At 48.4% G+C, this 12,337-nt stretch overlaps 1 protein-coding gene across 1 annotated transcript in view; it reads left to right on the plus strand.

The window, feature by feature from the left end:
* Positions 1-6,448: 6,448 nt before the first annotated feature.
* The window catches only part of tlcd3ba (TLC domain containing 3Ba), a gene marked incomplete at both ends in the record, with an annotated part of 29,276 nt that continues 23,387 nt past the window's right edge, over positions 6,449-12,337 (plus strand). Inside the window, 2 exon segments of the mRNA XM_080523026.1 lie at positions 6,449-6,573; positions 6,849-6,932. Coding sequence (XP_080379152.1) covers positions 6,449-6,573; positions 6,849-6,932 — 209 coding nt within the window.

A 12,337-nucleotide genomic window follows, 5' to 3' on the forward strand; every position in this document is an offset into this window, starting at 1 on the left:
AATTCTACAAAAGACTACATTTCCCATCACCGGTAGCTCAACTACTATTCACAACGAAGACTTGACGTCCTTACGCTACAGAACATTTTCCCTGATGCTGACGTGCTGCTGAATACAAGGAAGAAATAAAGGAAAGAGGAGGAAGAGAGAGGAAAAAAAGAAAAGAAAAAGGATATCTTATGGAAGAAGCTTATCAGAAACTTTTCATACCAGAACACTTGATTGGGTTTTCTCTGACCCCGGTTGATATCGGAGACAAAGGATTTAGCGATTTGAATAATTTATGTAGAATAATTGTTTGTTCTGTTAAACTTTTTCAAAGTCATTCCAGCCATGTGCAATATAACGATATGTGTCAAAGCGACGCGCAACACAGGGAGATTCCGAACTCTTCAACTGTGCTCTCTTTACTTCACACTGTCACTTGATTTTAATAATATTGAGGTTGCTACCGTTAAATGTCACTGGTGTACTGTACTGGTCTTACTGGTGTACTGTACTGGTCTTACTGGTGTGCTGTACTGGTCTTACTGGTGTACTGTACTAGTCTTACTGGTGTACTGTACTGGTCTTACTGGTGTACTATACTGGTCTTACTGGTGTGCTCTACTGGTCTTACTGGTGTACTGTACTGGTCTTACTGGTGTGCTCTACTGGTCTTACTGGTGTACTGTACTGGTCTTACTGGTGTGCTCTACTGGTCTTACTGGTGTACTGTACTGGTCTTACTGGTGTGCTGGGCTGGGGTGAGGCCAGAGGCTTGGCCTGGTCTTCAGCACATCAGACTGAACACACGGTCACTGCTGTCCATGTTTCTGTTCCACTTAACCTGTCTCTCTACTGTGCTGTGCGGCAGATGTGGAGGGAGGTGTTTTTGTTGCAAGTGGAAGTTCTTTTGAGCACTGATCTACAGGGGGCAGCGCTGTGTTATTTCCGTGTGTGTGTTGGGGGGGGGGGGGGGGGGGTAGGTAGGTAAACTCTAGATCTGTGCTGCAAGACAACTGCCATGCGTGTTTCTTTGCCCAACCTGGACCCCCTCTCCCTGTTTCCACCCTACTAGTTTGACCGTATCAAAGACAAATTGGCCGTGCATTCTGATTGGGTGGGAGGGAGGGAGGAGTCTCCAAGATCATAGGCGGAGCCTTGTGCAGACGATGCATGTTTTTTTGTTTTTGTTTTTAAAGAAATCTATTTTATGTTTAATTTATTGTGCATTTGTTTTAGCTTCTCTGTGGAGTGCAGCTTCACATTCCGTCATGTCCACTGTGTACTGAGCATAATCAGCCATATTAGAGAATGTGTCCTCCTTTTGTGTGTGTGTGTGTGCGCGTGTGTGTGTGTGTGTGTGTGTGTGTGTGTGTGTGCGTGTGTGTGTGCGCGTGTGTGTGCGCGTGCGCGTGCGTGTGCGTGTGCGTGTGCGTGTGCGTGTGCGTGCGTCGCATGAATGTGCGTAGAGCTGAAGGTAAAGTGCAGTCTTCTGCTGAAGTGATCTCATTACCTCAAAAACACTTGGGATCAACAGGGGACCCAGAGTGGACTGGGTGTTTGTAGATAGACCCGACTCAACTTCCATGTACTGTAATGTGACGTTCCTTTGTACTAAATCACTCTGTTCTTTGACCTCTGTCGCTCCCTCCCTAGACCCCTTCCTCTCGGCGAGAGAGGGATGGAAGAACAGATTGTTGGAATCGGTTGATGAAATGCTGCTGTATTTTGTTCTTTTTGGGGAATGCGTTATTCACAAGTTCAGTTCAAGGCTCAGGTGTCCCTTTGCATACTGTGGACCTGACGACATGAACACACACTCACACACAGATTACTCACCAATAAGAGTGTGCCTGAACTGAAATGAGGAACCACAGGATTGCGTAACGGACTCTAGCTAGACTAGCGTAGGCTCCTGAAGACAAGTCTGTACTGTGCTAGCTGGCATGGCTATGCTATCACAAGCAGTCACCATGACCCACCTGTTCCAGGTAGAGGTTTCCTGTAACCAAAGATCTAGGACCAGATTATTTTACCCTCAATACATTGTGAAAAAAAAAAAGAAAAAGATATATCTGACCCTGTATCAGTGGTTGTGGGTGACTTCTACCTACTCCATCTCACCACTAGATGGTGGTATTGGATATAGGGGGTTGTCGGGACTGCCAGAATGTTTCACGTGGTGTATCAGCATGTGTGTATTTATGATAAAAGGAGAAATTTGTGGATTTGAATGCTGTGCAATGGGAGTTGTCGATATCGACAAACCTGCATTGTGATATTTAATTTTAGGATTTTTTTTATTTTTTTTTATTTTTTTCCCGTTAAGTTTGTGATGTGACCCATTTTAAAAATGTACTCCTCTTTTTTTTCTTTGTTGGTTTCACAGTTTTGCTATTGTGTTATTAGTAGAGAACATCTTAGGCTGAGTTTTAGAGTAGACAGCCAGGGTTCGTCTCTCCCGTCTCCCTTGTACTTGAAAGCTCTCGAGCCGAACTGGCATGGGAAGAAAGACAGAAACACCTTGGAATCTTAGATGTTAGACATTTTTTCTGATAATAATTAATAATTGAGAATTAATGAATATGAACCAATGTTGAATACTGCTGTTTTTGAAAATGTTAATATTCTGTTGGTTGTTGTTTTTTTTGTCATGGCGCTTTAGGAAAAGTATTTTTTTGACTTGTGTTCCCAACAAATACTTGAATTTCTTAAGAAAAAAAAGACTAGAGTAAAAAAAGTAGTGAATGAATAAATAAATAGTCACTGGAGCTATGTGTGTGTGTGTGTGTGTGTGTGTGTGTGTGTGTGTGTGTGTGTGTGTGTGTGTGTGTGTGTGTGTGTGTGTGTGTGTGTGTGTGTGTGTGTGTGTGTGTGTGTGTGTGTGTGTGTGTGTGTGTGTGTGTGTGTGTGTGTGTGTGTGTGTGTGTGTGTGTGTGTGTGTGTGTGTGTGTGTGTGTGTGTGTGTGTGTGTGTGTGTGTGTGTGTGTGTGTGTGTGTGTGTGTGTGTGTGTGTGTGTGTGTGTGTGTGTGTGTGTGTGTGTGTGTGTGTGTGTGTGTGTGTGTGTGTGTGTGTGTGTGTGTGTGTGTGTGTGTGTGTGTGTGTGTGTGTGTGTGTGTGCGCTCATCAATGTGGGGCTCGGAGGCGGGCAGTTATTTCATCAGATGTTCCCCATCATGCAATAGTTAATGATAGGCGCTGTTCAGCAAACTGCTAAAATAATTATCCTTTCAAACACGGTCGGTGTGTTTAAATGGCTATCGAGAAATCAAAATGTGCTCCTGCCATTGATGTCCAAAAAGATGATAGCCGACTACTGACAATTCACAGCACCAATCAGACATAGACCCGGGGGAGGCAGGGTGGGACTCCCAGGGCCTCCAATCACTGCATGTTTGCGGGGGCGTCCATCACTGTCACCCCACACAGCCCTGGAACAGACCCACAGACTGGCCATGATAGGACACACCAGCATTATGCTGCTCCTCGGCCAAGAAGGCTTAACACATACGACCCAGAGACGGAAAGGGATTTGGAAGTAAACCCAGCTTTAATAACTGGTTAACATGTATCAGCTAGGATAGAGCGAAGATATATGCGAATACATCGGTCGATGGATATGGAAGGATAAACATGTCAGACCAGCATGGAGACCGAGGAGGGATGCAGTGTTCTTGAGATGTAAATTCCCCCAAAACAACAATCTCACGGACCGACGAGTGACGACCTCAGAAGCGGTAGCCGCACCGGCTACTAAACCGCACCGGAGTCGGTCGGTATTTGACCCCCCCCCCCATTGCCTCGCCTAAAAAACGCGCATTTCAGACTTCTGCCTATTGATAAAATTCTGATATATCGACCCTGAACCCCCCCCCCAATAAACATGTGGATCACGTCGCCGACACCGCCGGGACCAGCACATTGACAGGAGGGCCGCAACGACAATGTAAACGTCTCCATCCTACACACACCTTTATATTCTCCTTTCATCATCCAGTCCTTGTCCTTTTTCATCCATTCTTGCGCCGAGGTCGCTGGAAAACGACCGCTGTAGTCAAGAAAAGAAATGTTGCAAACCTCGTACAACGTAGTTTCTGAACCCTTTCCACCCGCATGTGTGATGTTAGCATGTGTGATGTTAGCATGTTGTCTATCAGGACCAAGCCGTGCCAGACAGACACCGGGACCAGCCGTGCCAGACAGACACCCTCCTGGTATTATTGTTAAGCTGATTCATTGATGCTACACGACCTGTTAACGAACCAGCCAGCCGGTGTTATCAGGTAAAACGAACCATCTCGCATGTAAAGCTAACTAAACTCTGCGGTCCGACTCAAATGTTTATGTTGGTAAAGCGTTGTAATGCTAAGAGACATCAGATGGAGGAGGTGATGCTTAGATTCGGGGGCCAGTGCCAAATAACAGTATACTTATAAGGCGGTTGTACAGATCCGTAAGGATTTAGCTAATATACAGAACTGTTGTCGATTGATTTATCGTCAGTTTCACGTCGTTAAATGGCAGCGTAGTATTGTAGTATAGTCCCGGTGTTAAGGGGTTGAAGGGACGGCTACATAGGGATGTGCGTTAGCGCACTGCGGATTTTGACCGTAGCCTCGGCCACGTTGGACCCGGCCTGCCTCGGGTCTGGCCCTGGATGTCTGCCACAGGTCTGGCCCTGGATGTCTGCCACAGGTCTGGCCCTGGATGTCTGCCACAGGTCTGGCCCTGGATGTCTGCCACGGTACAGATGCAAAAGGCAATAGCATGTTCAGAACGACGGTATTGGGGATAACCCTATCTCCCCCCTCCCCTCCCCTCCCCTCCATCAGCTTTAAACCATGTGCAACCGTTGAGATACTGTTGATATAACAATGTGTGCGCAAAATGAAGAGAAGCTGTGATTTTAACCATTAGATATAAGTGTCCAGAATTGAATCACCAGGAAGTCAAAACCGAACTCTGTAAAAAAAACGTGTTCAACGTTCAACCCGATTAGCTGTTGTTTTTTGGGGGACTTGTTGTGTTGTGGAGTGACGCAACATGTCAGCTCTCTGTCCAGGACACAGAATGAACAATAGACCCCCGCCCGACCCCCCCACCCCCCGCCCATTACAATACCCCATCTCATATTCCATCTGTGCTGCTACTGTACTCCTCTTTGTCATCTCTCTCTCCTCTCTCCCTGCCCCCTGCTCTCCAGATCCCAGCTGTAATCTGTCTAAATCTCCTGTTTTTCTAATCCCTTCCCAATCTATTTTGGATTGAGCCCCCTCTCTCCCTGCCTCTCTCTCTCTCTCTCTCCACCTCTCCATCCCAGCAACCTTTCTCTCCCTCTGTGTACATACATCAACCTGAAGAGCAGAGACAGTGGAAAACCTTCTATTCATTCCCACTGGAGCCTGTCAGCACCTCTGGCTATAGACACGTCATTCCACATACATGTCATGTACTGAGGAGATTTGGGGTGATGAAATAACTTTATTTTATTTCTTTTTTTGTCCCTCTCTCTTCTCTTCCCCCATCTTTTGTTTGTCGTCTCTCTCTCTCTGTCTCTCTCTCTCTCTGTGTCTCTCTCTCTCTCTGTCTGTCTCTTTCTCTCTCTGTCTCTCTTTGTCTCTCTCTCTGTCTCTCTCTCTGTCTGTCTCTCTCTCTCTGTCTGTCTCTCTCTCTCTGTCTGTCTCTCTCTCTCTCTCTCTGTCTCTCTCTCTCTGTCTGTCTCTGTCTCTCTCTGTCTGTCTCTCTCTGTCTCTCTCTCTCTCTCTCTCTCTCTCTCTCTAATTAGACAGACTCTCTCAGGCCTCTGCAGCTCAGGATCAGGGGGGTGGGAGGGAGATGAGGGAAGAGGACAAACATATCACTCGCAAAACAATGCCGTGACGTCGTGGTAAACATCTCGTCACATACGTCTCCTGGAAACACAAACTTCACTTTGTTATCTGCACCATCAGAGTCTGTTTCATTTAATTCAGACAAAATACCCCCCAAATGATTCAGTCTTTTTGAACTGACAGATAACAGCATCGCCCCACCCCCTACACCCAAATACACTGCTAATTAGTGCTGGATCCGTTCAAGTCTGTACCAGACAGAGTTCTCTAGACAATACTTTTATGCTGCAAAGTACCTCAGCAACTAGGATATACTTATCAACACTGTATGGACATTACGCTATCTTATCAGCATAAAGGAGATTGAACACACGCACGCGCACACACACACACACACACACACACACACACACACACACACACACACACACACACACACACACACACACACTCACACTCACACTCACACTCTCTCTCTCTTTCTACAGAGCTTTTGTCATTAATCCTTCCCCACTCATTATTAAGTGCTTTGAGGGCAAGGGTGGGACGCTCACAGACACACAGCCATAAACACACACTCACACACACACACACGCACACAGACACACACACACACACACACACTGGAACCATGCTGAGTATCCTGGCTGCCGGCTCCCTCTTCTTCCCGGGTCTGTTCCTGCTGTCCAAGAAATGTCTGAGACGCCTGCCAGGCCTGAAGTGGAGCGAAGGCGACGCCGTCATCGTGTCTGCCAGGTACACACACACACACACACACACACACCACGCTTCCATTCAGACGTCCCCAAAACGTCATTGTTCCAGTCTTTTTGTCAGGCAGTAGTTTCGTACGCAGCTGTATAAAAACACATCGTACGTAAACGTTACGAGACACGATAACGCCATTTCAATCGGCACTTTTTTCTCGTGATAACGATCCTGGGTGTCGGTAGGTGAGGTTTGTGTACTAATGTGAACTGGTAACCTGCGCCCCCCTCTCCTCTCCTCCCCCTGGACTTTGGTTCTGCCAGGTTGGTATCGTCCATCCAGGCCATCATGGCTTCCTCCGCTGGGTACGTCATCGCATCCTCCTGCGAGGACATCGTGGAGGACGAGTAAGTACTGTTACTAGTCGTCGCCGTGTGTGTGTGTTGGAGTGGGATTATGGCCCACCTTGCCAAGCTTCTCTCTAGAGTCGTGTGTGTGTGTGTGTGTGTGTGTGTGTGTGTGTGTGTGCACTTGCGCTTGTGCTTGTAAGAACGTGTCATTCTCTCCCCGTTCCGCTGACCCTTGTGTCCCTGTTAATCTAATTAAAATCTCAACCTAATTAGCTTCTCTCTCCGGCAAAAGGATACAGGATACAGTCACCCAGAAGACTCTAAATTAAGACGACAGCATTCTGCCACGAACATTTCTGTCCTCACAAAAGTACTGGTATGACTGGACCTTTCTAGTCTGTGGGTTTTGATTAGGTTTTTGACAACATTGAGTAGAAATAGAATGTTTTCTCCCAGTCAAAGTTTTGATACACCCTATTTCTCTCTGTCTCTCTCTCTTTCTCTCTCTCTCTGTCTCTCTCTCTCTCTCTCTCTCTCTCTCTCTCTCTCTCTCTCTCTCTCTCTCTCTCTCTCTCTCTCTCTCTCTCTCTCTCTCTCTCTCTCTCTCTCTCTCTCTCTCTCTCTCTCTCTCTCTCACTGAACCCTAGATGTAACCGGGGTAACTATCTCTCTTAAGTCGGCAGCACCAAACACTCCATGATATTCCACTTTGACAACTCAACGTTACACTAGAGGGTCGTTGTCCTGAAACACTTTTCATGCCAACCCCCCCAAAGTTTGGCGCATTCCAACTGTTCATGTTCAGAGCGTCTCGACGGCTTCCTCCCCCTGTCTCCTCTCCTCCTCCCCTGTCTCCTCTCCTCCTCCCCTGTCTCCTCTCCTCCTCCCCTGTCTCCTCCCCTGTCTCCTCCCCTGTCTCCTCTCCTGTCTCCTCTCCTGTCTCCTCTCCTCCTCTCCTCCTCTCCTGTCTCCTCTCCTCCTCTCCTGTCTCCTCTCCTCCTCCCCTGTCTCCTCTCCTGTCTCATCTCCTCTCCTCCTGTCTCCTCTCCTCCTCTCCTGTCTCCTCTCCTCCTCCCCTGTCTCCTCTCCTGTCTCATCTCCTCTCCTCCTGTCTCCTCCCCTCCTCTCCTGTCTCCTCTCCTGTCTCATCTCCTCTCCCCCTGTCTCCTCTCCTCCTCTCCTGTCTCCTCTCCCCCTGTCTCCTCTCCTCTGTCTCCTCTCCTCCTCTCCTGTCTCATCTCCTCTCCTCCTGTCTCCTCTCCTGTCTCCTCTCCTCCTCTCCTGTCTCCTCTCCTCCTCTCCTGTCTCATCTCCTCTCCTCCTGTCTCCTCTCCTCCTCTCCTGTCTCCTCTCCTGTCTCCTCCCCTGTCTCCTCTCCTGTCTCCTCTCCTCCTCCCCTGTCTCCTCTCCTCCTCTCCTCCTCCTGTCTCCTCTCCTGTCTCCTCTCCTCTCCTCCTGTCTCCTCTCCTCCTCTCCTGTCTCCTCTCCTGTCTCCTCTCCTCCTCTCCTGTCTCCTCTCCTGTCTCATCTCCTCTCCTCCTGTCTCCTCCCCTCCTCTCCTGTCTCCTCTCCTGTCTCATCTCCTCTCCTCCTGTCTCCTCTCCTCCTCTCCTGTCTCCTCTCCTCCCCTCCTCTCCTCTCCTCCTCCCCTGTCTCCTCTCCTGTCTCATCTCCTCTCCTCCTGTCTCCTCTCCTCCTCCCCTGTCTCCTCTCCTGTCTCCTCCTGTCTCCTCTCCTCCTCCCCCTGTCTCCTCTCCTCCTCTCCTGTCTCCTCTCCTGTCTCATCTCCTCTCCTCCTGTCTCCTCTCCTCCTCCCCTGTCTCCTCCCCTCCTCCCCTGTCTCCTCTCCTGTCTCATCTCCTCTCCTCCTGTCTCCTCCCCTCCTCTCCTGTCTCCTCTCCTGTCTCATCTCCTCTCATCCTGTCTCCTCTCCTCCTCTCCTGTCTCCTCTCCTCCTCCCCTGTCTCCTCTCCTGTCTCCTCTCCCCCTGTCTCCTCTCCTGTCTCCTCTCCCCCTGTCTCCTCTCCTCTGTCTCATCTCCTCCTCTCCTGTCTCATCTCCTCTCCTCCTGTCTCCTCTCCTCCTCTCCTGTCTCCTCTCCTGTCTCCTCCCCTGTCTCCTCTCCTCCTCCCCCTGTCTCCTCTCCTCCTCTCCTCCTCCTGTCTCCTCTCCTCCTGTCTCCTCTCCTCTTGTCTCCTCTCCTCCTGTCTCATCTCCTCTCCTCCTGTCTCCTCTCCTCCTCTCCTGTCTCCTCTCCTCCTCCCCTGTCTCCTCTCCTGTCTCCTCTCCCCCTGTCTCCTCTCCTCTGTCTCCTCTCCTCCTCTCCTGTCTCATCTCCTCTCCTCCTGTCTCCTCTCCTCCTCTCCTGTCTCCTCTCCTGTCTCCTCCCCTGTCTCCTCTCCTCCTCCCCCTGTCTCCTCTCCTCCTCTCCTCCTCCTGTCTCCTCTCCTCCTGTCTCCTCTCCTCCTGTCTCCTCTCCTCCTGTCTCCTCTCCTCCTCCCCTGTCTCCTCTCCTCCTCCCCTGTCTCCTCTCCTCCTCCCCCTGTCTCCTCTCCTCCTCCCCCTGTCTCATCTCCTCCTCCCCCTGTCTCCTCTCCTCCTCTCCTGTCTCATCTCCTCTCCTCCTGTCTCCTCTCCTCCTCTCCTGTCTCCTCTCCTCCTCTCCTGTCTCCTCTCCTCCTCTCCTGTCTCCTCTCCTCCTCTCCTGTCTCCTCTCCTCCTCTCCTGTCTCCTCTCCTCCTCCCCCTGTCTCATCTCCTCCTCTCCTGTCTCATCTCCTCTCCTCCTTTCTCCTCTCCTCCTCTCCTGTCTCCTCTCCTCCTCTCCTGTCTCCTCTCCTGTCTCCTCTCCTCCTCTCCTGTCTCATCTCCGCCACTACTTGTTCTGCCAAACCACCATAGCGGTGGTCTAGTAGCACATCGTGAGTTGGACCAGTGATCAGAAGGTCATGGGTTCAAATCCCCACCTGGGAAACACCACCACCACCACTAGTGTGCCCTTGAGTAAGGCACTTAGCCCTACGTTACTCCAGAGACACTGTCCTTCTAGTACAGCGGTCGGGAACTGGCTCTTCCGGTGACGGCATATGGCTCCCAGACAATTGGGTTGAAAAGTAAAAAAAAAAAAAAAACTGTTTGGAACTGATTTTAAAATACTTGTGGTATTGCGTAATAATACTGTGTCATTTTAAAGTAAACAGAAATTAGTTTTGAAGTTAAATTTCACGGGACTCTTCACGGGACCCATGACCCGTGACCCGTGGGTCGGGTCGGGAACCAATGTCTCGCGAGAGTGTCAGAGGTCGTTGTAAAGGTGAATAAATAAAAAACAATTTGATCAGATAGTGAACTAGCTTATACGCTTCAACCCTTGTAACGAGAAAGATGTCAAAAAGAAAAAAAGACGATGATTACCGTGCATTCCATGCTGCGTGGACAGAGGAATTTGCATTTGTGGAGATCGCAGGATCTGCGGTATGTCTAATATGCAATGATAAAATTGCATCGATGAAACGGTCAAATATAAAGCGGCACTTAGATACGCATCATGCTTCATTTGCATCGAAATATCCAGCGGGGGACAGCAGGAAAAAGGCATGCGAGGAGCTACAGCGGAGAGTGCAGACGAGTCAACAGCAACTGCGTGGGTGTCACGGTGACGGTGACATACTTTTCTCTCGCGTTAGATGAGTCAACAGATGTTAGCCATCTATCTCAGTTCAGTATATTTGCCAGGTATGCTGCAGGTGACACACTGCGTGAGGAAAGCTTGGCTGTTTTGCCAATGAAAGGGACAACCAGAGGAGAGGATTTATTCACGTCTTTCATGGAGTTTGCTAAAGAAAAAAAACTGCCGATGGATAAACTTATTTCTGTCTGTACTGATGGTGCACCCTGTATGTTGGGGAAGAACAAAGGATTTGTAGCGCTTCTCCGTGAACATGAAAAGAGAGCCATCCTACGTTTTCATTGCATCCTGCACCAGGAGGCGCTTTGCGCTCAGACTTGTGGCCAGGAGCTAGGTGAGGTGATGTCGCTGGTCATTCGAGTGGTCAACTTCATTGTTGCCCGAGCTTTAAATGATCGCCAGTTTAAAGCTCTGTTAGAAGAAGTTGGGAATCATTATCCCAGTCTGCTTTTACACAGCAACGTGCGTTGGTTGTCAAGGGGAAAGGTGCTCAGCCGTTTTGCAGCTTGCCTGAGTGAAATCCGGACTTTTCTTCAAATGAAAGGCGTCAAGCATCCTGAGCTAGACAACACTGACTGGCTCCTGCAGTTTCACTATCTCGTGGACATAATAGGCCATCTGAACCAGCTCAATGTGAAAATGCAAGGTATTGGAAATACAATCTCATCCCTTCAACAAGCAGTGTTTGCATTTGAAAGCAAGCTGGAAGTCTTTCTCAGGGACATTGAAACAGGTCGTCTTCTGCACTTTGTAACACTGCAACAATTTAGAGATGCATGCTTAGCAAGTGACTCCACTCAACATCTGGATCTCCAGCAGCTAGCTGGCTTTACGTCCTGCAGTCATTCAAAGCACGTTTTGGAGAATTTCGTGCGCGCACTGGTCTTTTCAAGTTCATCACTCATCCACATGAGTGTGCAGTGGACAAAATCGAGCTGACATGCATCCCTGGGGTCTCTATGGGAGACTTTGAGCTGGAAGTTGCTGACCTGAAGGCATCAGACATGTGGATGAGTAAGTTCAAGACACTTAATGGAGAGTTGGAAAGTCTTGCGCGACAGCGAGCAGAGCTGGCGAGGGAACACAAGTGGACAGAAATGAAAAAACTTCAACCTGAAGACCAGCTGATTCTGAAAACTTGGAACGAGCTTCCTGTGACATACCACACAATGCAGCGTGTTAGTATTGCCGTATTGACCATGTTTGGCTCTACATATGTATGTGAGCAGTCATTCTCGCATATGAGGAACATTAAGACCAACCTACGCTCACGTTTAACTAGGGGTGTAACGGATCACCTAACTCACGGATCGGATCGTGTCACGGTTTTTGAGTCACGGATCGGATCATTTTTCGGATCAACACAAAACATTTTTGTTTTTATAAAAACTGCTTTTTCCTTGAATTCTGTAAAAACACCACTTTTACTATGTGACAAAAACCAACAACATTCAAGATGTCAAAACTGGTAATATATATATATACATGCATATATATATATATATAATATATATAACATATTCTACACTCAAACATTACATAATTATACTGAAATTAGGGATGTCCCGATCCCACTTTTTCACTACCGATACCTGGGCTTCGGGTATCGGCGATACCGATACCGATCCGATATTTCCAGTATATAGTCCACACCAACAACAGTTAAATTAAAGACTGCCAGCCTTTATTAAAGCAACAAATGCGACGTGTTGTGGATTGGAACTACGGATCATAAGCTTTCAAATGATGTGTCATACATTGAAATCCGAAAAAAT

Source organism: Nansenia antarctica (assembly GCF_963989245.1).
Source record: "Nansenia antarctica genome assembly, chromosome: 2".
NCBI lineage: Eukaryota > Metazoa > Chordata > Actinopteri > Argentiniformes > Microstomatidae > Nansenia > Nansenia antarctica.